At 42.0% G+C, this 26,392-nt stretch overlaps 1 protein-coding gene across 3 annotated transcripts in view; it reads left to right on the top strand.

Moving 5' to 3' along the window:
• epb41a (erythrocyte membrane protein band 4.1a) overlaps positions 1 to 26,392 on the top strand; it is a 294,679-nt gene that overhangs the window by 43,914 nt on the left and 224,373 nt on the right. For all 3 annotated transcript variants that reach the window (XM_050033972.1, XM_050033971.1, XM_050033970.1), the window contains exon 2: positions 8,045 to 8,364. In XM_050033972.1, coding sequence (XP_049889929.1) covers positions 8,053 to 8,364 — 312 coding nt within the window. In that variant the 5' untranslated portion in view covers positions 8,045 to 8,052. The remainder of the gene's footprint in view (positions 1 to 8,044; positions 8,365 to 26,392) is intronic.

Genomic DNA, 26,392 nt, shown 5'->3' with positions numbered 1-26,392 from the left:
CCCAGGTGCACTTCACGATGGCAGGGACAAGCTGAGTCCAGGCTGTCCAGGAGGAGATTTTTTTTTTGGCTGCGGTAGCAGCGGCGAAAATGACCAGTTCCAGGGAGTCTCCGAGCGGTGTTGTGCTAGCAGCAACAGGTCGGCCACCGCTAGACTCGAATAGCATCTACCTGGTAACTATCCACAAAGGTCCACTGGTCGGTGGCGCAGATGGTAAAAGGTTATTTAAAAAGTTTGCTTATTAAAAACTCTACGTTATTTTGGCTCGACTGGAGAAGCGGTAAACAGACAGCGCCAGCGTCCTCCCCAGCAGCCGATCGACTCACTCACTCACTCACTAGTTTGATTATGCACATTTACAATGTTATAACATGGATAAAATGTATAATTTCACTTCCAACAGACATTTCAATTTTGTCACACAGAAACATTTGGTAAGAGAGGGGAGGGCGTGATTTCCGCAGGGCAATGCGAATGGACAGGATGTGGTTGAGAAAAGAAGCATTGTATCACGACAACTAGTGGGTCGTTCATTACCGCGTTTTGCCCCAAGGCTGGATACTTTAAGATGGCATCTGAAACTTGAGGGATCCCAAGTGACTTTTTACCTCCTTTTGGCCTAAGGATGGCTGAAAGAAGCGTTTGTCCAGTCTGGGGTAATACAGGGGTTGAGTCCTAAACATTTGACCCCCGGTGGTCTTGTGGGTCTTGTTCATTGATAATACTGGTTCAAAGGAAGTTGAAAAAGGCTGTTCCTCTACATTTATTTGACTCCGCTTTAAGGTGGGAATGATGCTGATCATGATATAAGGTGGTTTGTCGATGTGACCACTGGGTTGGGCTAATGTTAGCTATATTAGCTGCAACATAATAGCATTTAACGTACCATTATGAGCATCTCGCATTGTTGATGTGGTCTGACAACTTGATGGAGACAGCTGTAGAGCACGTTTGGTGTGGAAAAGTGTTTTGTGTGGTTAGTCAGGTGCGGTAACCTGACATTGAATGTAACATTAGTCAAATTCAGGTAGCCCTTCAGTCTCATTTTAGCTGCCATCATCTGACCCCAGGGGAACAGGTCTTCCCACTTTTTTGGTCTTATCGGCTCAAAAAGCATAGGCAAATGTTTTTTATTTAACCTTCATGGTTTTGCATATCTGATCAAAACTCTCAAACTCTGTTGTTTTAATATGTAACTAGTCTGAAGTACGGTGTTGTGCTCAGTGCTCCTGTCGAAAGGTGGCTGCTGGCGAAAATGTGAAGCATTATCTAGTTTTCTAGTTTGACTGCAGTGTCATATCTTGCTCAGGGTAAAAATCAGACAAACCACATTCATATTGTTTAGTATTTCATGTCCACTTTAAGAACGTCTCATAGTTGTGGTGATTCACAGTTGAATTGAGAAATCAGCTTGGCTAAAAACCAGAAGCTGTCAGGTCCCCAGAAAGTGTGCTGGGCTTTGAAGCCAAATTTTGTAGTGGCCAAACACTTTTTTGAGCATCACAGCCCATGCAAAATGGCTCGTTTCACTCAGAATTTGATCCATTCAGTCTGGTAACTTTTCCAACTCCTGTTCCAACTCCTTTCATATCCATGTGTTGAGCATTTCTAAAAAAGTAAGTAAGTCCTGAAAATGTAAGTAAGTTAAAATCTACAGCATAAAATTAAAATGTTACACCTTGCTCACTCACACAGTTGGGTTCAAAATATTCTCTATTATAGTTTTCTTCAACTTAACATTGTTGCTTACATTAGAAGTGTTATTGTTCCCAAGTGCCAGACTGCGTGTTTTGGCCTCTAACTGGGGGGAATTGTACCAATATAATAAATGAAATAATATAGCAGTAAATATATCCTTTATTTAGACAAGATGGCACCGGTGTGTATGGCTAGCCCTCTGTCACTGTTGGTTTTGTTTATTATTTTGTTGTTTCTGACCCTTGGCATTCAAGGGATAAAGTCTCTACTGGTGTATGATTGACTTCGACTTTCGGTCAAAGATCCAGTTACATTTAATCATGGTGGACAGAAATCCTTGCCCCTGGTCCTGGTGGACATCCCTACTCACCTCTACCGGGCTTCAGCCTCACCCTCCCAGCGGAAGCGTCACCTTCGCCGCGGTAAACACAGTGGTCGGCTGGTGAAGTTGAAAGTCTGCCTAGTCCAGTTTTCAACTGTTTCTCAGAGTTTTCACAGATTATCTCCTCATGTCTCTGTGTCCCGGTGCTCCCTGAATCCCATTGATGCCTGCCTGGTACCTGTGGTTGGCTTCGATGAGGTGTGCCGGCCCAGCCGCCCCTGCTCTCCCCGTCTCAGCATGAGTGGGGTAAACCTCCGGAGCCTGAGGCTGCTGTGCCAGGCTCCCCAGTATGCTGAAGCCCAGGCCCCAGCTCCTGCCAGGGTTGCCCTGGTAAACGCCAGCTCACTGGCAAATAAAACCTTTATTCTCAGGGACTTTTTCAGCTCCTGTGATCTGGATTTTCTCTGTGTGAGAGAGACATGGCTGAATGTTGGGGAGTCCAGCGCTCTGTCTGAACTTTTACCGGCTGATTGTTGTTATTTTGTGGGCAGAGGAGGAGGCGATTGTCTACAGAAAGGACTATAAATGTAAGCAGTGTTTTCTGTCATCTTCATTCTCCAGCTTTGAACTGACGTTTTTTGAGGTCGGTCGCTCTAACCCGGTGCTGTGTGCTGTCATTTACCGATCCCCCAAATAGAATAAGGAATTTATAAATGACTTTTCTAATTTTTTGGCTGGAATCATGCCTAATTATGATTGTGTCCTTATTGTTGGAGACTTTAACATACATGTATGTTGTCCCAATAAGCCACTGGTGAAGGACTTTTTAAGCCTCATTGACTCTTAATCTGGTGCAGTCGGTGCCCAGTCCCACACATGAACACGGACACACATTAGATCTTGTTCTGTCATATGGTTTGTCTGTGTTTAATCTTAAAGTTAAAACTAGCGCTCCTGCTTGGTGTTGTCGGATTTTTAACCCTTCCACTGCCAGTCAGTTCTCTGCTGCCGTTTGATCAGCTCTGTGTCTCCCCTGACTCAACTTCCTCTGATACGGAGTTTGGTTTCACTCCTCCTGCCAAACCATCTTGGACTCAGTGGCTCCGTTAAAAACCAGGCAGCCTAAAGCTAAATAAGAGCCATGGTTCAATGACAGAACTTGTGCAGTCAGACGTGAGTGCCGCAGAGCTGAACGCAGGTGGAGGAAGGACAACTGCAAGTGTCATTTGAAATCTTAAAAGATTTCTGGCGTAATTACCAGAGGACAGTAAAAGAGGCTAAAAGGGGACGCTTTTCAAAGATTATTTTATCCAACTGTCATAACCCACGCATATTATTTAAAACCATTGAATCTGTTTTTAACGCCCCATAGTCTGTGTAGAAGCCTCCTCTGAAATGTGTAATTCCTTTCCTTTCCTGTAATTCACTTTTTTATTGATAAGGTTGCCACCACAAAGGCTCTTATCTCAGCTCCTGCCTCCGACCCCTCTGTGCTTGTGCCTTGTTCTGCTGTTTTTAACCAGTTTGAGCCTGTGTCATTTTTAGAAGATGTGGTTGGCCATATTAAGCCCTCAGGTTCCCCCCGTGATGCTGTCCCACCTCGATTTTTTTAAAGAGGTTTTTCCGAGCATAGGGCAGTTGATTCTTGCCATTATTAACAGCAGTCTGTCTTCCGGTGTGGTTCCTGCAAATTTTAAACATGCAGTAGTGCAACCTTTGATTAAGAAACCTGGGCTAGATCAGACTGTGTTGGCTAATTTTAGGCCTATTTCCAAGCTGCCATTCCTCTCAAAAATCTTGGAGAAAATTGTATATGCTCTGTTGAAACCTGAAACCTTTTCTGGAGGAGGTTTTTCAATTTGGTTTCAAAACCCTCCATAGTACAGAGTCAGCATTGTTAAAGGTCTTTAATGACATCCTCTTAGCGTGTAATTCTGGTGACTATGTGATCCTTGTCCTGCTTGACTTAACCGCAGCCTTTGATTGGACCACAACATTTTAACATCTGGTTTACAGCACCTAGTGGGCATTTGTGGTACTGCTCTAGAATGGCTTAGGTCTTATCTGGCTGATAGAACCATGTGTGTAAGCGCTTAGGTCTTATCTGGCTGATAGAACCATGTGTGTAAGCCTTGGTGGATTTGAATCCTCCCCTGCTCCCCTGTCATGTTGGGTTCCACAGGGCTCAATTTTAGGGCCCATGCTTTTTTCTCTTTATTTACTTTTCTCTTTATTTACTTCCTCTGGGATCCATTCTTAGAAAATATGGTATCTGTTTCCATTTTTATGCTGATGACAGTCAGATCTATGTACCTTTAAAGCGGAAGGATGCATTCTCAGTAAAACCACTTCTTGCATGTCTTAATGACATGAAAGCTTGGATGGCCTTAAACTTTCTAAATTTTAATGAAAAGAATACAGAAGTGGTGGTGTTTGGACCCAGTGGATCCTGTGAGTCCCCCCCTATTGACCTTTGACACCATATGTGAAGCCCAGTTACGAATCTGGGTTTTAGGATGGACACTGATTTTAAACTGGATAGTCGAATTAGTGCAGTCGTGAAGTCCAGCTTTTATCATTTAAGGCGGTTGGCAAAAGTCAAACCTATTCTTGCCAGGGAGCAATTCGAAACAGTAGTCCATGCCTCTATTTCGTCTCTGGTAGCTGGTTCAAAATGCCGCTGCACGACTTTTAACTGGAACACAAAGGAGAAAGCACATAACACCCATTCTGGCCTCACTCCACTGGCTGCCTGTGCATTTTAGAGTTAAAGAGGCAACAGATAGGATTTTTTTTTTTTTAGCTTGGCGCCACCTAGCGTCAGCGGTGTTGCTCGCACTGTCGCAACGACCAAATTGACCGTGGGGATCAGAGATAATCAATAAAATGTAGGCTGTAAAGCCACCAGTATACCTCTATGTAAAATGAGAAGGTGTGTGGACAATCTACTAAATAAATGAGTAAAGAGACCGAGCAACAATTATCAGATTTATCTGAAGAAAAAACAAATAGTAATGCAAATAATTATACCAGAATGCACAGTACCAGTATAACCACCTCACAGTAAATTATACCAATGTGTACAGTATCAGTACAAACAACAGTAGACACGTAAGAGATAATGTATAGTGAGCCGGTGACTGTTGAAAAATAACTCTCGACAGGGGAATGGAACCCCAACGCGCAGCGGAGTTATTTTTCAACAGTCACCGGCTCACTATACATTATNTGTATTGACAAGGAGAGGTGTTCACCAGACAAACGGGAGCAGAGGAGAGGATTTTACTCCACTTCTCCCGGTCGGAGATGCTGGGTGCCCAGTAGCTGCGAAGGCTGCCCTCACATTGGGCCAGTTGGAGTTCAAATTGAGTGGGAAATAAAGTCGATTTGCGATGCTGGCCAGCTAGGAATTAACTAGCAGCCAGTACAATACAGTCCTCTCTCGTCTAGCTAACATTTAGCCGTGTTACTTACTGATACATTAGAAAGAAAGCTAGCTGGACATCGGTTTTGAAGCCTCTTTGGTCACGGAGCTCCCTCCATCTCTTGAACACCTGACTGAGGTTTACTCTTGTTTTTCCTCTTCTTTTATCACTCTCCTTTGCCTCCTCAGACAGAGGAGCTTGTTTTCTTTCGCTAGGCCGTTTTTCACTTGTTTCCAAACAAGTGAAAAACGGCACCGGTGGCAGAAGCTTATTACAAAGATTGCAAAGCCACTAAGTAACCTATGTAAACGCTGATTTTACTGTGGTCACTACCCTGTGCAACCCATATTTTTTTCATAATGATATATTTAGGAAAAAATGCTGTCTGTTGCCTCTTTAATTATAAAATCATTTTATTTGTTTTTAAATCTCTAAATGGTGTTGCCCTGCCTTACCTCTCTGAGCTGCCTCACCCTTACACTCCTTCCCGGTCTCTCAGATCAGCTGACCAGCTGCTCCTGGTGGTACTGAAGTCTAAGATGAAGCTCAGAGGGGACAGAGCTTTTTCTGTTGTAGCTCCTAACTTGTGGAACAGAGTGCTGCTCCACGTTAGACAGGCTCCTTCTCTGCCCATTTTTAAAACTCGCCTTAAAACCCACTTTTACTCCTTGGCCTTCGACCCAGTATGAGACATTGATTCTCTTTGTTTTTATTGCTTTTATTGTATGAAATTGTTTTTATTTGTTTAATTACTTTTATAGTATGACTGTTGTTTTTACTTGTGTCATATTGTACTTTGTAGTTGTATTTTATTGTTTTGATTCGTGTTATTGTTTGTTTTTATGTCCTATGTTTTAATATTTTATTTATTCTTGATGTACAGCACTTTGTTTCAGCTGTGGTTGTTTTTAAGGTGCTTAAAGGAAATGGCCACTTTAGAATGAAAATACAGACAGTACTTACTAACCCTCATGCCGACAATAAGTCCAGTGTAGTTTTTTAGGCTAACTGAATTTTGCATGCCGCGACTTCAGGGCACTTGGATTATGACGGACGAGCCCTGACCAGTGTCTAACTTCTTTAGACACTGGTCAGGGGCGTTCATGAAAAGCAGATCAGCATAATCCAGCAGAGGTAAAAAAAGTTGCAGATATCAGGTGTCTCCTAGCCTGAAGGCAGAAGTTAGATTTATTTCTAAAATTAGTAGATATGGAACTGGGTGTTGAGATTCACATAAGGAACCTGATGAAGCAAAATGTTCATTGAAACAATTGAGAATGGCTGATTTATCTGTTATAGCCCGTGAATGTTTTACAATGCAGGCTGGCAATTCGTTTGTGGCTACATTTCTGTACAAGGATTTTATTACTTTCCAAAATTTCTTAGGGTCATTAAGGTTTCTAGCAGTTTTAGAAAGATAAAACTCAGATTTGGCCTTTTTTGTGAGAGAGGTAAAATGATTTTGGAGCTGTTTAAAAATCAAGCAGTCAGCCTGGGATTTGTATTTTCTAGTCTTAGCCCAGGCAACATCCCTTTCCTTTAGTAAATTGGACAACTGGGGGGAAAACCATGGATTGTTTTGGCCTTTCACTCTAAATTTGTGGAAAGGAGCATGTTTATCTATGATTTTAATTAAAGCATCATGAAAATATTTCCAGGCCATTTCTACATCATTAATAAGAGAGATTTGTTCCAATCAAAGGCCCACAGATCGTGGAGGAAAAGCTTGCTCACAAAAGTGCTTAAAATCCCTTTTAATAGCATATGAGATCTTGATTTAGGGAGCTTGGCTTGTCTGACAGCAGCAATGACACAGCGATCACTAATATCATTTGCAAAAATACCTATATCTGAATATTTATGAGGAGCAGTTGTTAAAAATTCATCTAGAAGAGATGATTTCTCTGGGCAGTTGAACCATTAATAAGTTGTGTAAGGTTAAATGAGTCACAGGTAGATTTAAAGCTGTCAGAAACGATAGACAGCCAGTTAAAATCTCCAGTCAGGAGAATCTCATTAAAATCAAAGGATGACAATTGCTTACGCAGTGATAAGAAAGCCTCACTGCTTGCTGACGGTGGTCTATAACAACCTAAAAATGACCTCTAAGATGTTCCAATTTCAAGGCAAGGAATTCAAATTGCCTGCTGAGCGATACTGATGATAGAATGGTAGCATGAAATTTGTTTTTATATATATGGCAATGCCACCACCTTTTCTGGGACGGTCACAACGGAAAACATTATAACCCTTAATTGCATTGTCATTGTCTGTAATAGATTTGCTTAGCCAAGTCTCCGACAAGACAAGAATGTTAGTGTCAGTGAATTTTGCCCAGATTTTCACTTGATCCAGTTTAGGAAGCAGACTTCTGACATTAAGGTGAATAATACCAAGCCCAGATCAGGCTTTAAAATCACAAGGGGTATTCAAGCAGTTAAAATTAAAATCAAAATCAGGGCCAGGGTTAGGTTGAACATTTCCTGATAGTAAAAGCAAGAGTATAATAAAACATTTCCTTTTGAATAAATTCTGGATTAGCATATAAACAGGGTTGTTTCTGTTTTTTTTTCAAAACTTGATTCTGTCATCTTCACAGCTGTTGCCATGACAACAGATGAGGCGGAGAGTCACCAGAAGAAGCCGAGGCAGCAGGAGGAAGCTGGCCAGGACCCCAGGCCGCCCTCACCGGAGGAGGAGCACCTCCGGCCTCGCAACCGCAACTCTGCCAGCCGTGGCCTTTCTCGCCTCTTCTCCTCCTTTTTAAAGAGACGCTCACAGTGTGAGAGTGAGGTGGGAGAGAAGGAGGACAAGGAAGAAGAAGAAGCTAAAGCCCCCATTGCAGACCCAGAACCTGAACTGAGGACCGAGGGAGAGGTCGCTTTGGATCAGCACTCAGTGAGCAGTGCTGAGGCTCAGGTCAGGCTTCCATGCTGTGTTATCTGTGTCTACAGGACATCTAAAGCCCTCTTCAGACATTATCTGTTCAATTACTGACTTATCATGTAGATATAGGTGACTTTTACATTAGTGTTCCTTACAGTTTCATTCAAACATGAGGGAAAGAAAGAGAGCAGTGGTGAATTAAAATAGTTTTCTATTCTCCCACAATCAGCATCATCGATAGATTTTGAAACAGATTTTTTTTGTTGCTGCCCTAGTGACAGTCAAAAACACGAAGGAGGCTTGCACCCTCCTCTCACAGTCAATCCCCTCATACATTTTTACATCAATTTCAAAATTTGGTGTTAGAGAACAAGCACTGAATGACAGGATGTTTAAGTTGGAACTAGTTTACTTTGTATTTGCTCACAGACTGTATGTACTGTAGAGGGTTTCATCAATACAGTCTGCATGAATGAAAATTCAAGATATAAGGAGAAATGGTTGGTCAGAACATCAGAGTTTTTAAACCTCTTTTGTATGTAACACAATAGTTTTTATAGACCTAATATGGTCTGAGAAGAATCTCCTCAACAACCTGACATTGGTTCTTCCTCAGTGTTTCCTAGTTTATTGAACTGATTTTATTTTTCTTTTTGCAAAAGAGATGAGGACTGAGATAATACATTTATAAAAGTAATCTTAGGAGGCTTTCTCTGCTACCATGGGGGGTTAGGGTTAGGGTTACAGACTACATGTTTCTTCTGGTCATGAATGTCAGACAGAAATACACCGGATGGCCAACAACAAGCACACACTCTGGGAAGAAGCAAGAAGTTACCCATATCCTCTGGCAGCAATCATGGGTTTAAGCCCTTTCTCGGCCAACTGAGGCTCTGCTGCCCAAAATTAAAGCCGCAAGCAGCAGCAAATAGTTTCACAAAGCTGAGCAAAATCACTTCTGCTGCTTTAAGGCGCATTTCACACAGGATAGTCGGGGGACTCGGGGTTCGTTTGCTGAAAAATTTCACACCTTCATTTGGTTCGGTTCACTTTCACACTGCATTTTTTAAAGTGGACCAAACAGCCTGGACAGCTTCATGCAATTACAACAGCTGCTCGTTTGGGGCAGTATTGCCCAAAACGACCACTGACAAGGAAGAAAAAAAGCATGAGGAAGAAGAAAACCCGGCTCATTGATTGGCCAGGACTGAAAACGGAAATCCATCCCCTTCAGCCGGTTTGGTCACCACAAAAACAATGGAGCAACACCAAATTTATGCAGTCTTGGGGTAAGCACCTGCACCTCCTCACTACTCCATGTCTGCCCACGAGACATTTTCCAACATTTTCTTTATTTACCTCTGCTTTTCCCGCTTCGTGCTGTTGGCTTTTTTTTTTCTACCCAAAATGCACTGTGCTCTACATCACTGCCTCTCTTTGGTTCACTTTCTCTGTTTGGTTTGCTGGATAGTCCTTTTGCATTTCCCACTGTAAGCGGACTGCACCAGGGTTCACTTGCAAGTGAACCGTGACCCCCAGTTTTCAAGCGGACCAGGGTTTGCTCGTTTGGTCCGCACCAGAGTTCGAATGAGCGTTCACACCACTCCAAATGAACCAAACTATCCGTGGAAGCGGACCAGGGTTCGTTTGAAGCGGACCAAATAACGCCAGTGTGAATGCATCCTTAGTTTTTTCCTTTTTTATCTTTTAATTGAATCAATCAATCAATCAGCTTTGATTTAAAAAGGTCCATTTTTTTTTCCAGAACTGGTAAAAATGTCACAGCAACCAGTCTTTTTCTGGCCTCAAAGGAGAAACGGGACTTGTTTCTGAGATAAAACCCTATTTTCAGCCTCAGCTTTTAAGGTTATCAGCCTGAGGTTTAAAGATATTTGTAAGAAGTGACAACCTCTGACTTCTTTCCCTGTGCAGTAATAACATTAGGGGTGTTCAATCAATGAATCAGGCAATTTTATTTATGAAGCCCAATATCACAAATCACAATTTGTCTCAGAGGGCTTTACAGCATACGAAATCCCTCTGTTCTTTGGACCCTCACAGCGGATAAGGAAAAACTCCCCCCAAAAAACCCTTTGAGAGGGAAAAAAAATGGTAGAAACCTCAGGAAGAGCAACTGAGGAGGGATCCCTCTTCCAGGATGGACAGAGGTGCAATAGATGTCATACAAAACAGATCAACATAATAAATTAACAGTAATTCATATGACACAATGCGACAGAAAGTGAGACAGAGAGACAGAGAGAGACAGAGAGAGACAGAGAGAGAGAGAAATTTTTAATGTCTTTGGCAATATTGTTAATCTACAGTCATGCCAATAAAGCTTATTGAATTGAGAATTGAGAGAGAGAGAGAGAGAGAGAGAGAGAGAGAGAGAGAGAGAGAGATTGAGACAGAGAGAGAGACCGAGAGAGACAAAGCCAGAGAGAGATGCAGGGCAGACAGTAATGACAATAACAACATTAATTTTAGTAATAATATTATGATAACGGTAATTGTGGTACAATATGTTGTAAGTATATATGATAGTATATATATGTGACAATAATAATCACATGTGTACAATAACAGTAGAAGTATGACTAATTATAACATTCAGTAGTAGGAGGCATCAGGCAGGATCACGGCAGTGGCACAACCACGACAAACCATCCAGGTGTAGCTGCGATAAGTGTTAACCTGCGAGACAGTGGAGCACAAAGGCTCCGGAGAAGAAGCCGAGTTAGTGACATGCAGTAAAGCAGAGTAAGCGATATGCAGTAACAGGATGTGAATGTTAGCAAGTGAAGAAGAACCAACTTTTCAGAAACTAAGGAGAGAGAGAGAGAAGGAGAAAAGGGGCTTGGTGTATTATAGGAGACTAGGCCTATGTCAACTTAACGAGGGGCTGGACCAAGACAAGCCTGAGCCAACCCTATCTAAAAGCTTTATCAACAAGGAAAGTCTTAGGTCTCGTCTTAAATGTGGAGACGGTGTCTGCATCCCGGACCGAAACAGGAAGATGATTCCACAGAAGAGGAGCCTGATAGCTGTAGGCTCTGGCTCCCGCTCTACTTTTGGAGACTTCAGGAACCATGAGTAACCCTGCATTCTCAGAGCGCAACGTTCTGGTGGGAAAATAGGGCACTATGAGCTCTCTAAGATATGACGGAGTCTGACCATTGAGAGCTTTGTAAGTTGGGAGAAGGATTTTAAATTCAATTCTGGATTTTACAGGGAGCCAGTGCGGAAAAGCTAAAATAAGGAGAAATATGATCTTGTTTCTTAGCTCCTGTCAGTACACGTGCCGCCACGTTCTGGATCAGCTGGAGAGTTTTTAAAGACTTATTAGAGCTACCTGATAATAAGGAATTGCAGTAATCCAGCCGAGAGGTAACAAAAGTGTGGACCAATTTTTCTGCATCTTTTTGGGTCAGGATAGTCCTAATTTTTGCAATATTGCGCAGATGAAAGAATGCAGTCCGTGAGGTTTGTTGTATATGGGAGTTAAAAGACAAATTGTAATCAAATATTACTCCAAGGTTTCTTACGGTAGTGCTAGAGGCCAGAGCAATGCCATCTAGAGAAACTATTTCATCAGATAAAGAGTTTCTGAGGTGTTTGGGGCCAAGAACAATAACTCAGTTTTGTCTGAATTTAACATAAGGAAATTGGAGCTCATCCAGGTTTTTATCTCTTTAAGGCATTTTTAAAGTTTAGTTAATCAATCCATGTCTTCTAGCTTTAGATATAATTGTGTATCATCTGCATAACAATGGAAATTTACAGCGTGATTTCTAATGATGTTACCTAAGGGAAGCGCATATAAAGTGAACAGAATTGGTCCAAGCACAGAACCTTGTGGAACTCCAAAACAAACTTTAGTATGTAAAGATGATTCATCATGAACATGAACGAACTAAGATCGATCAGATGAATAAGATTTTAACCAGCTCAGTGCAGAACCTTTTAGGCCAATTAAATGTTCCAGTCTAGCAGAATTTGATGGTCAGTTGTGTCAAATGCGGCACTAAGATCTAATAAAACAAGTACAGAGACGAGTCCTTTGTCTGAGGCAATCACAAGATCATTTGTCATTTTTACTCGTGCTGTCTCAGTGCTATGATGCACTCTAAATCCTGACTGAAATTCCTCAAATAAATTATTAGTGTGGAGAAAGTCACACAGCTGGTTTGCGACTACTTTCTCAAGGATCTTTGAAAGAAAGATTAGATATGGGTCAATAATTAAATAACACAGAGCACCTTCTCTCCTCTCTCTCTCTCTCTCTCCTTTGCTAACACTCATGTCCTGTTACTGCATCTCGCTAACTCGGCTTCTTCTCTGGAGCCTTTGTGCTCCACTGTCTCGCAGGTTAACTTATATCGCAGCGGTGCTTGGATAGTGTGACGTGTGTGATTGTGCTGCTGCCGTGGTCCTGCCGTGGTCCTGCCTGTCCTCCTGCTGCTGTTATCATTAGTCATTAGGGCTGTGACGGTATGTATTTTTTCTCACAGCGGTGACAGAGTGACGTATCACCGCGATATGGCGAAACGATTTGGGAGTTATGCCCTTTCCCTATCATTTTCATATTGAGACAACATGATGGATATCGTTGCCTACAGTAAAAGTGAACAAATAAACGTTACAGAAACCCTGAAGCTGGCATTTCTGCACGTGCATTTAAAATAAACATGTTTAAACATTAATTCAAAAAACGAGAGTCCGTTTTAGTTGTTTTAGAAGAGGTTTGATACATGAACTATAGTGTGTTTATGTCCTGTGCGGAGGGATACACCGGTGAGCAACAGCTGCAGCTGGCTCTGGGACATGTACGCTAGGTCACTCGGTAAAAGCAAACAAAGACATGACATGTACGATATTACTCACTTGACTGAAAGCTGTCCACCAGCTCCTGCAGGCCTGGGCGTTTTTTCCAGTTTAACTTAGTGATTGCTGCAAAGTTTTCACTCCTTGTGATGCACCTTCTGCGGCGGTTTTCCTCCTGATGATATATCTCCCCAACGATGGTAGCACCGAATCCCATTCTGTGCAGCAAAATGATTCCACCTCCGTAGGAATATGTTAGCTAGCCCCGCAGATACACCACCAGTCCTCCCCTGACCTCTGTCTCCCCTCGGCCCGTTGCTGCTCCGCCGCTCCGGAGGATTGAGCCTCTGTTCTCGGCCACTCAGCATCCAACACCTGGGAGTTCCTCATCTGTATGCTCCGGCTCAAACAGGTATGGCTCTGGGTCTGTGTCCGCTACAAGAAACTCCTCAAATTTGCGTTCAAAGTCGTCCATTGCAGCTACTATAGTCCGGAGATATCGCTAGGCTAAATAAACAGCTGAGTTTTGTTTACAGGCTACGTCTGTGCCTGTGCCTGCTCACCGGTGTATCCCTCCGCGGATCACAGCGCTGGACGTACTGACCCCAATGCTAACCGCTGAGATCCAGCCACTGGACGTACAGACACAAAAACGATATCCATCATGTTGTCTCAATATGAAAATGATAGCGAAAGGGCATAACTCCCAAATCGTCGGAGTATTCTTTTAACATTTAGCTTGGGAACCAGATCCGCCGCCATGATGAATCAGCTTTTTTTTTGTTTCATTTTGTAATGATGCCTACCGCGGTAGGCATCACGTGACCGTGGTATTGCGGTGATGTGGTTATTGTCACAGCCCTATTAGTCATACTTCTACTGTTACTATACACATATGATTATTGCCACATATGTACACTATCATATATTAATATATACTTTCAACATATTCTACCACAATAGCCGTAATTAGAATTATATTATTATTACTTTAATTAATGTTGTAAGCTACTGTCATTACCGTCTGTCCTGCATCTCTCTCTGTCTCTGTCTCTCTTTCTGTCTCATTGTGTCATATGGATTACTGTTAATTTATCATGTTGATCTGTTCTGAATGACATCTATTGAACGTCTGTCCGTCCTGGAAGAGGGATCCCTCCTCAGTTGCTCTTCCTGAGGTTTCTACCATTTTTTCCCCCATTAAAGGGTTTTTTTGGGGGAAGTTTTTCCTTATCTGCTGCGAGGATCCAAAGGACAGAGGGATGTCGTATGCTGTAAAGCCCTGTGAGGCAAATTGTGATTTGTGATATTGGGCTTTATAAATAAATTTGATTGATTGATTGATAATTGGGGCCTCACAGCATGAGGGTTCCTGGTTAGATGCCGGGGCAGCGTGGGTTTTCTCCGGGTACTCCGGCTTCCTCCCACAATCCAAAGACAAGCAGATTGGGGATAGGTTAATTGGTGACTCTAAATTGCCCATAGGTGTGAATGTGAGTGTGAATGGTTGTCTGTCTCTATTTGTCAGCCCTGCAATAGTCTGTCCAGGGTGTACCCCACGTCTCGCCCAATGTCAACTGGGATAGGCTCCAGCCCCCCCGCGACCCTCAAGAGGATAAGCAGTTAGAAAATAGATGGATGGATGGATGGATGATTGATAATTGGCCAACACCTCTGGATCCATGGTGAGCTTTTTTAGAAGAGGTTTAATTGCAGCTGCCTTAAAAGATTGTGGTACATGGCCTGTTAATAAAGATATATTGATCATGTCTAATATGGAAGTCTTAACTAAGGGTAAAACTTCTTAAAGTAGCCTAGTTGGGATGGGGTCTAAGAGACACATTGATGATTTGGATGAAGAAATCATAGAGGTCAGTTGTTGAAGAGTAATTGGGGAGAAGCATTCTAAATATGTATCAGGTCTTACAGCTGTGTTTAAGGTCAAATTGGTACTGTATGAGGACGAGGTCATGAATTTTGCCTCTAATAGTCAGAATTGGTCATTAAAAAAGTTCATAAAATCATTACTATCTGAGGGCTAAAGGAATAGAAGGCTCATAGCCCTCCTATATGTTTTGAGACTGTCTTCTCAGACTAAACGAGATTCTTCCAGCTTGGTTAATCGCCAATTCCTTTGAAATTTTTGTGATATAAGTTTCAATTTTCGGGTTTGGGAGTTGTACCACGGAGCAAACTTTCTTTGTTGTTAACTTCTTTTTTTAATTTTTAATTTTTAATTTTTTATAGATATGTCTATTGCATTTTTAACATAAAACAGAGAACAGAACAGCTTGGACATGACATTGCAAATAGAAGGAGTAGTTGAAAATAAGAGAGTAAGGTAGTAGCAATGAAAAAAAGATTTAGTGGAGAGAAATAAAAATAAATGAGAGTGGGCATTACATCCATCCCCAACGTTCCTCACCTCCTATAGCCACACAGAGGCAGCAATAACCAAACAGACAAACAGACTAACAATTGGGCTATACAGACAAATAACAAGGTTACAAGAGAGCTAATTTACAAGAAGTGTCCAGAGACTGGCTAGGCCAATTTAGGAAACCCCTGTAATATAGAAGATGACAGTGTAGGTCCAATGTGCTTTTTGTAAGGATCCCAAACTTTATGAAAGGCCTAACCCCTAAACCCTAACCCTACTGAAGAATGAAGCATACAAGAGATATATTCATTGGGAATACACTGCATTACAAGATTGTGCCACGACTTTCATGTTGGAGCAACATCTTTGGTCCAGAAGAGCAGAATATTTTTCCTGGCAGCGAAAGTCAAAAGATTGAAGGGGTCCAGATCTATTTGAACACCAAATATAACAGACAGTTAACTCACAATCCTGGACCAATAGCTTTGTAGCTTCACACAAAACCAAAAACAGTGAATATAGGTTCCAGACTTAGAGTTACACTTACAGCAGAGATAGAAATCATTAGCATCCATTTTATTTTTGACTGCAGGTGTTATGTATGCGTGGTGTACAATTCTGAACTGAGTAGGTTTGGTTCAATTGCAGATAGATATTTCCATAGCATGGATCCATACTGCCTGCCACGCCAGGCTGTCAGTAGTGATGCCCAAGTCCCTTACCTAGGCATGTGTAGTGGCTTGGGAGGTTTAAGCGGAGTTGGAGTTGAGGGCTCTGTAGTATAAATTAATGTGTTTCTTGGATACCTGTACGGACAATGCCCTTTCTACATGTAAAGGGGTATTACTGATTATTAGTGTGGTATCTTTAGTAATAAAATGGCTGGTTTGTAAATATCTAAAAACCTCACAATTCAATAGCCCGTATCGCTGCTGTAACTGTTGAAAAGATAACAAGACCTGGCCACTGAATAGATCCCCAAGCTTAGTTAGCCCCGGTCTGTACCACATTTTAAAGCCCTGGTCTTGACAGCCAGGCAGAAAATCTGGGTTGTTCAGAAAAGGAGTAAGAGGAGATGTTAACTGAGCACAACCCTCTATTGTACGAATGGATCTCCAGGCCTTCACAGTACATAAAGTGATAGGGTTAGTGCAGAGGTCCTTGACAGACTTAAAGTTGTTGAGAAACAACAGATTCCACAAAGGGCATCTGGACTGAGAGGATTCAATATCAAGCCGGATTGAGGCTGGATCGTATTTGAGCCTATCTGCTAACACACGAAGGCGTACTGCCGACTGATAAAGTCTCACATTAGGTACATCTAAGCCCCCATCAGAGCTGACCATTTGGAGTTTCGACATTTTAAGTCGGGGCTTCCTTTTGCTCCAGATAAATGAACTCAGCCAGCCTTCGAGCACTTTGATAACCTTGTTTGATAACAAAATGGTAATCATTTGTAGATGGTAGAGCAGTCTAGGCAGAATGTTCATATTAATAAGAGCAATCCTGCCCAGCCTGAATAAGCATCCAAAAGAGAGGGGAAATTGTTCTTATACATTTGATCATATGTAGGTGTTATGTACACGCCCAAGTAGACAAAACCGGCAGGTGACCAATGAAAAGGAAAAGGCTCTGGTAGGCTTGGGATGGATGTAGGCGACCCCAGCAGCATAGCTTCAGACTTTGCAAAATTCATTTTATTCCCTAAAAAAGTGCCAAATGTTGAAATGACTTGGATCAAGCAGGGAATAGAAGTTTGTGGTCGCGTACAACGAAATTTTGTGTTCCCTCTCACCAACAAGTATACCTGATAAAAGAGCATTCTGCCTTATTGCTTGGGCCAACAGTTCAATAGCAATATCAAAGAGCAATGGGCTGAGATGGTCACCCTGTCTATTCCCGCGGTGAAGGGGAAAATTACTAGATTTCAGACCATTTGTCAGAACTGGTACTGTTGGATTATTGTAAAGAACCCTGACCCAGCTAACAAATTTGTCTCCCAGGCCAAATTCTTTCAGCGCATAAAACAAGTAAGACCACTCAACCTGGTCAAACGCCTTCTCGGCATCCAAAGAAAGCACAAGGGCAGGGTCTTTGAAGTCCTGGCAAAACTGATTAATATTAAGAAGCCTTCTCATATTATCACAGGAGTTCTGGCCCTTAATAAAAGGTCTGGGCCTCCTTAATGATGTGAGGTAGTATTTTTTCAAGACGCATGGCTAGTATTTTGGAGAGCAGTTTTTGGTCAGCATTGAAAGGGGCTATTGGCTATAGGAGGTGCACTTGTCAGGGCATTTTCCCTTCTTGAGGATGAGAGAGATATTAGCTTCCCTAAGTGATTGAGGTCGGATTCCATTTTCAAATGAATGGTTGAACATAGCCAGCCTGGGGTCTAAGAGAATGTTGCTGAACTCTATAAAACTCACAACCAAACACGTCTGGCCCTGGGGCCTTTCCAGATGGCATAGATTTCAAAGCCAGTAATGCTTCATCTTTTGTGATTGGGGCATCGAGCTGTAGTTTTTGAGCTTCTGTAGCCTTGGGTAGTCTTAGGTCTGAGAAAAATAAATTCATTAGGGCTAAAACATTGTCAGGCTGTTCTGATTTATACAAATTAGAATAAAACAATGCAAACTTTTTATTAATAGTATTGGTATCAAATGATCTAACATCATTAGAGTCCATAATTGAGACAATGGTTTGAGAGTCTGCCCTCTTTTTAACAAGGTTGGCAAGATATCTACTAGGTTTATCCCCATGCTCATACAGCTTCTGTCTGGCAAATTTAAGGGAGTGCTCAGAATCCTGGGCTTGGGCTTGATATGTAGTGTTTATCCAAGTTGGCTAATCTAGATTCGAGAAGCTTATGTTGTTCATTCCTCCGACATCTTTTAGATGCTACAAAGGACATGATCAAACCCCAGGAAAAAGCTTTACATGTCTCCCAAAAAAGAGAGGGAAGAAGAGAGGGATTGTCACTGGATAGAGAATTAATTGAATAAAATATCTTCAGTTCTGAAGAAAAATAGGAAATACATTTATTGTCTTTGAGAGATGACTGAAGTCTACAGCATCTTGATATTGCCCTCTCCTCAGAGAGAGAATAGATGACATATAGGGGGGCGTGGTCGGAAAAAATAATGCTGCCTATGGTACATGATAAAACCAAAAATATTTTAGATGAGGGAATAAAAAAAGTAATAAATTCTAGTGTAATGTCATGAGGGGCAGAGAAAAAAGTAAACTCAGAATCAGTAGGATGAAACCCCTACTAAAGGAGGAATATGAAGTGGCAAAAATCTGCCCCACTCAACTCTTGAGCAGTTTAGCATTATCATTATCCTCCATATGAGTCTCCTGGAGAAAAGCAATGGAAACATGCTCTTTCTTCAAAAATGACAATACTGCCATCCACTTTGCAGGCTTTTGGAGAGCCCAGATATTCCATGAACCGAGCTTGATGGTATTTAAATTAAGCGTTGCCATGAGATAATGTCTTGACTACATTTACAAAATGATCAGCCCATGTTTATGGCCCAGGCCCCACCTCTTGAACATGTACATCATATGAGTAATATTATCAGAATCTTAATCAGATTAAACTGAGTATGCCACATCAATATAATACTCAGACCTCAAAAATGTATGCCCTGAGCTAAATAAAAAAACGGATCTGAACAACCATAATAACAGTAATATAAAAAACAGAAACAGATTGGGGGTTTTTCCCCAGAGTATGAGGGACTGCTTGCCAAACCAACAACTTTCCTGCTCACAACAACCAGCGATCTGGCAAGCAAAGAGTTTAACATTTGCATAAAACTGCAAACAGTCCTCACTGAGGGGGTGATCGTTACACTCTAGAAAAGTGATGCTCACATTACTAGCAGCCGCGCCACTCGGCCGGTAAATGTTCAAAATATCCATAGTGTAATCTAGACAACTAAATAAGTCCAATCAACATCAGTAGGAGAACCACCATATCTCATGTGAAAATTGTGAAAGAAAAACTGTTAGAGGGACAGCTCCTTCTTAAATCAGCACGCCTGGAGTCTAGGTAGTCGCGTGCCTGCTCTGGTGGCGAACCGGCGCACCGCTTCCATCACAATCTGTTTATCTTTATATGTGTGAAATCGCAGCAGCAGCCTGGGACTTTTGTTCGGGTCTGGTTTTGGTGCTAGTGAGCGGTGTGCTCTTTCCAGTTTTATGCGGCCGGCTTTGGTAGTTATCTTCAAGACGCAGGGCAGCCACACTTCAAAAAAATCCACTGGCTGCCCTGTCTCAGTGCCTTCTGCCAAGCCAACAACTACAGCAAACCTGCTGTAGTTTTCTGCCACGCTCTGATAAAACACTGACCTGCTTCTTCAATTCAATAATTCTTGGCTCCTGTGCTGTGGCAGAGTTTTTAGCAGCTAGGATCCTAGCCTCAGCTTCATCTAGCTGCTTACTAGTGGTCTAGCGGTCTGGAGCTCCGTGGAATGCTTGTGGATAGTCTAGGGGACTGAGTTTTTCGTGAATTACCTTTATGATATTAGCAGTCATCACATTGAGGGCTTTGGCGAGAGCTGGGTCTAGTTCATTGGCGATGTCAGATTTGGTTTGGTCACCATCTTGTGTGTATTTACCTGGCTCTGACGAGGCGTCTTTTTTGTCTGTCTTCCTCAAATTTCGTCCCATTTTCTCAAAAGACTGTGGCCAAAAGTTTTCTTGGGACATAGCATGAACTGTTCCTACCAAAAGTGGCTCCCAATATGCAGTTGTTGTCAGGGTAAGCAGATAATTAGAGCTGAGTGGCACGGAGCTCTAGCCAAAATGGTGCATTCACCTTGCCGCTATCACGTGACCCCCGTTAACTTCTTTTTAAGAGGTGCTGCAGAGTCGAGTGTTGTTTGCAGCTAGCCTGCAGCGCTATCAACAAGGTAATCAATTTGAGAGAGTTTAAAGTCAGTACGGGAAACCTCAGTTACAGAGGTACATGGTATTTAATTTAACGTCGATGGAATCATTTCCTTAAATTTTGCTACAGCGCTATCTGATAAACCCCCAGTATAGTAACTTTTACTGAGTGGTGTGTAATCAAGTAGAAAGAAATCATAAGTTATTAAGTAATGATCTGATAGAGAGGGATTCTGTGGAAAGACTTTTAAGTTTTCAATTTCAATTCCATACATCACAGGCTTCTTCCTAGCATTTGAGAAATGTGTTACCTTAGTTATCAGCATTTAAAACCAGCTTTAGTTGTTAAATCTGAATAACATTAAACACAGCCTGCAATTTGGTCACAGCCTCTGTGATGGATGAGCCAGCTCAATATATCACTGTGTCATCGGCATAAAAATGAAAATTGGCACCAACCACATTTTGACCTAGACAATTAATATAAATTGACAATAACAGTGGACCTAACACAGAACCCTGCGGTACACCATTACAAGTGTTCAGCCAGTTAGAAGTGAGCCCATCAAACTAAACACAGTGAAACCTTTCTTAGAGGTAATTCACAAACCAGACCACTGCCTGATCAGATATGTATATATATTTGTCTGGAGAAGGATTGAGACCAACCACACACTTGTTTAATCATTACAGTGTATGAAGCACGCTCAGAGTTCCGCCTTTCGCGCCACCATTATCGGATTTGAATAGAATTTGGTGGGTAGGTCCAGAATATGCCATTAGGACATCATTTCCAACTCACAGTAAATTAAGCAAAGGTATGATGTAGCATATAATGCTAAATATGCCACAGCCACATGGACTATTCATAATGATGTAGGTTGCTGCTTGGTTCCACCATTACAATGTATGCAGCATTTCAGTAACAGCACACTCAAAGTCTGCCATTTGCCTGTCCTTTATAGTACTTGAATGTACTTAAACTTTGTTTGTACATTCGGATGTCAGAACCAGATGTGTCTACTCAGTTTGGATTGGTCAAAGAAAACTTGAGTTGTTGCCTATTTCCTTCTAAGTCCCTCTCTTTGCAAAGACTTTTTCAGTGATGGCGGCCATGTTTTTTGACCAATCTTGCTCATTTATAGGAGGGGTGGGAATCTCCAGGCACCTCATGATTTGATTATGATGATGATTATTATTATGATTCAGAGGGCTACAACTTAGTGCATCATGATGCATCAATTTTTCTTATTTCGATACAGGATTTATTTTTCACACTGTGTGACGACTTGGTACTTTTAAAACATAGCATACTGTATTTGCAGTGATCCATTATTAAATTAGCAGATGAATTTACTTGCATGCAGTGTGACTTTTGTCAAGGTTAATTTTCTCTTAAACCTCATCACCAAAGTGCTTCCATACTGGAGCTTTAAAAGGGGTGCCAGTCGGATTGTATCCCTCTCAGTTGCTCATGGTTGTGGTATACTATTTTCAGCGTAGTGTCCAGTGTTTGCATACTGTAATATTTCACCAGAAATTGTTTGCAATTCACATAGTATTTAATAATGAATATTCACATATTTAAATGTGAACTTAAGTGTGTGCAGACTGAAAAACTGTAAAAACCAGCACAAAGTTATGTTCATTTTGATGAAATATGTTGTCCAACATGGCGGCCGTGAGGCTCGCGCCAATACAGACACTGCTCCTGTGTTACGCACTTTTGTCATTTTTCTATGTTAAAAAGTCCTTGTGCATACTCAAATATGATCGCATTGAGCTGCTAAGTATAAGAGCAAGTTCAGAGGTAGTTTTAGGATCTCCGATCCTTGTACAAACACTGCCTGAGGAACTGCTTGCCTGGAACGCATTTTAGTCCATGGGCCAGACCAGATATCGGTACCACTCAAGGTGACAAAACTTACATATCATTTTTGAAAAGATCTATGTCTGTAGATGATATTTTGGTATGATAGCCCTTCCTGAGTGGTAGCTGTATCATAGTTATCAGCTCATGGAGTATACCCACCCCCTCAGGTAAATTGCATTTCAGATGCTGGTGCATTTCCTGCTTTACCCTCATGTACAGGACATCTGTCAATGTTTCACAATATTGTCTTTGGTATCATTTTAAAGGGGAGTATGTAATCTTTCACTCAAGCTAAAATGTGAATCTTTCTGACCAATATAGAGGTCACTGGAGCTCTTTGAACAGTCAACAATACACATTTTTACACAATTTTTGCCTAAATGATATATTATCTTTTAGCCTTGTGTCATCTAGGAGCAACAGGGACACAAAATACAAAATGCACAACAGGGGTTTTTGTCAGGGGTGATTGTGAGCCTTAAATTAGAAGAGCAGTACTAGGCTCCTATTAAACTATACAGAACAGCCACTAGGATAATGTCACAAAGTGGTCTGTCTTTATCATACATATACAGGACATAAAGGACACCACAATGAGATAAGGAACCACTTAGAGTTTTATAAAAAACCTATTAAACAGAACAACATTATAAACAAAATTAACACCCCATAATGTCACTCAAACTGCTCGTCTCTCTCATCCTCTGACTCCTCGAGTTCGAAGTCATGTTCTGGATCATCCTGCAGTTTTTGGTTGCTGCATGTCTGTAACTTGCACATATCTGTGCATGCCAGTCCATTTGATAAGCATGTGCAGCTTGGCATTTTGCATGAATGGACACACTTGCATGTTAGCAATTCCAGGACTACATCTGGTGCAGGTGGGGAGCGCATCCAGTAAATTGCCAGCTTGCCCTCATCTTCTTTCCATCCATGCTCTGTAGGACTTGGGACCACAGGGTTAGACTGCAGACTGCTCTTCCAGATTGCTGCCTCCAACTGAGCTTGCCAGTTTGCTGATGTTCACATATCGTGTGCAGTTCTGTGTCCCACACTTCATGTAGATGGGACAGGTGATGTCCTTCTGGAAGGCAAGACAAAGCACCATGACATCAGTGTCCTCAGCTGTGATGATGACTGCTTTAGAGCCCATGTTTGCAGCATCTGAAGCATGCAGGAGCAGGCGAGTGTCAGCTTCTTCATGTGTGGATTGCAGTTCTGCTACTTCTCCACACCCACCATCTGTCAGCCTGTAGCAGGTTTCCTCATAGGTCGTGTACAACACTTTGCCATGCAGCCTCTCTCTGTATTGTGGGAGGTTCCACTCTTCCAACAGAAACTTGATGAGACTGGACTTGTTGGAAGGACTGCACAGGAAAGTTCTCCACTGCTGTACGTGGTGTCCTCCTGCCAGGTTCTTGTATTGGACAGTAGTGTCTGCACCCCGGTTTAGTCGGTAGCTGGTTTAGAGTGACTCTGCCACCTGTCCAAAGGTTTTGTTGTTGCCATTCATTTTCTGGACCAGGCTCATGCCATCAACAGTGTTGGGCAAGCTACTTGGAAAGTGTAGTGAGCTAAGCTACTAGTTACTCTAATATTAAATGAAGCTTCACTACATCAAAGCTATCACCTTCAGAAATGTAGCAAGCTAAGCTACAGCAAAATGAAAGTAACTAGTGCAACTACATCCAAGCTTTTTACTAAATTGAACCAACTTCGTGCCAAGTCAGTGTTATCTTACTGATCAATAAAACTGTCACTCAAACAGATAGGCAGGTAAAAAAGTTAAGTTCAATTGTTTATTGAACAGTGAGCTGCACTAACTCCCAACACGACTCAAACCACAACAGCAAGAATGAAGACCTGCTTCAAACAGTCACAACATGGTCAAAAACGTACATGCGTGTATGTACACTACAAAAACTCAAAATCTTACCAAGAATATTTATTTCTAGTCAAAACAAATCTCATTACAATTGAAATAAGACTCATCACCTAAAAAGTAACTTGTTTTTAGACAATTTTCACTTGTTTCAGGAAGATTTTCACTTGAAATAAGTAGAAAAAAAATCTGTCAATGGAACAAGTTTTTTTTTTCTTATTGCAAGCAAAAAAAAACAACTTCCTCCATGGGCAGATTTTCATACTTATTTCAAGAAAATTTGCTTGAAACAAGTATTTTTTTAAGTGTAAAGAGATTTGTTTTGACTAGAAATGAGGCTAGTAAACACATTTTATAGTGAGCAGCATACACATGTCCCCTACAAATCCCAACCGTGTTTACAAAGTTTGAATGAACGAGACGGACGCAAAGGAAACGGAGGCTGCGCATTGATCCTTTTGCCTCTGTCTGCAGGAACGAATATAAATCCCATTCATGATGGGGTCAAATGGATTATGTGCATAATTAACCACAAAACAAGCAAATACTTCATCTTAATGACATATAACACTCATTATGCTTCAGCTGAATCCTCTAAGCAAATGACCATGTTGAATTGAAATTAGTTTATCACGTTAAATGTCCGAAATTGTATGAAATTGCTCCAATGCGTTAAACCAAACTTTGTGCATAATCACACAGCCTGATATGCCCTGGCAAACACGGTGGGACTGCTGTACAGACCGTTGGTCTTTCTTACCCTAACCCTGGTTATTTTCTGAAAGCACAGAGCAAAGAAATGTCTTTTTTTCTCCCCGGTCTGCTGTCAGCAGGAGCGGCGGCTGCAGCGGGGATTTCAGCACCACGGACGGCGCGCGTAAAAACACTTGACAAGCATCTCCTTTTAAATGTGTTTGCTGCTAGCGAAATTATACATAGGCCTAATAAATGAAGACAGTGACATATTTTCAATAAAAAACAATGAGTTGAACGTTCATTTCAAGCTTTTGTAGTACAATGAGTTTCAGAATTGTGCGAGTGCGGCCGGAGAGCGGGCGGCAGTGTTTGATGCAGGAAACTCAATATGGACTTGAAAATCAATTTCGGAGTGGGGGTCGTTCAGAACGGCGGGTTTTTGGAATGGAGGGCTGTCCCCTGTCAGGTTCATGCGGAAGTGACTCTGTGTGGTAGCGGTGACAGTTTTATTTCAGTCCATAACAGAAATCCCCGCCTCGTTTGAGCTTCAGAAATGATTTTGGAAATGTAGCTTGTGTGGACGCTACCGCGCTAAGTGATCAATAAAAGAGCTTAACTACTGAGAAGTTACTTGATTCAGAAAACAGCGACGCTACCACCAAGCTACTGAGAAATGTAGTTAAACTACAAACGTCCGCTACTCTAGTGACGCTACTGCCCAACACTGGCCATCAATGATGGAAGTGGATGGTGTTGGGATCTGTTCTGCAGGAGACACATTCTTTTCCACCTCTCTGGCAAGTGCAGCCTTGTTTGTTTTTCGTAGAGACCCATCAGCATTTGCAAGTGCCCATGGCAGTGGGCCCAGTGGGTGGGCAAGGACATCTTTCATGTCTATCTTCCTGCTTTCAGCCAACAGGACCATGTGGCTGAACAGGTTTCTGTCTGCCCTCAGCACCACATCCTACCCTTTCTTTCCTTTAGCATTTTTTTGTGCTGACACTGGAGAATGTCTTCAGGCTTTGCTTGGTCATCTTGTCATAAAATTTTAAAGATGGTGGGTCCTCATCTAACCTTGTTTGTTTGAATGCCTGGTATGCCTCTTCTCCTATCTCATGAGCTCTCAGGAGATCTCTTGTCACATCAGGTGGAGCCATGGAGCCAGTGGACACGCTAACCAGATTGTTCTCATCAGGGAACATAGGATTGAACCACTTGTTCTGCATAAGGTCAAGAAGAGACTGGACATTTGCTTCATCTCTCTTGATTCTTGGACGTTGTAGATCTGGATGGGACAGTTTGGACGTGCCTTGAACTTGCCAAACTGGCAAGCTCAGTTGGAGACAGCCTCTGTGACAGCCTAATTGGCTTACACGCCTTCACTGGCTGTGACACTGTCAGTGCATTCGCTGGCCGGGGGAAGCTGAATGCCCTGAAGATGGTGAAGAAGGATACTTCCTACCAAGAAACCTTCAGTGGACTAGGGCAGTTATGGGATGTGAGTGAG

Source organism: Epinephelus moara, chromosome 22 (genome assembly GCF_006386435.1).
Source record: "Epinephelus moara isolate mb chromosome 22, YSFRI_EMoa_1.0, whole genome shotgun sequence".
NCBI lineage: Eukaryota > Metazoa > Chordata > Actinopteri > Perciformes > Serranidae > Epinephelus > Epinephelus moara.
Note: the sequence above shows the minus strand (reverse complement) of the source record. Positions and strands in the feature narration are given on the sequence as shown.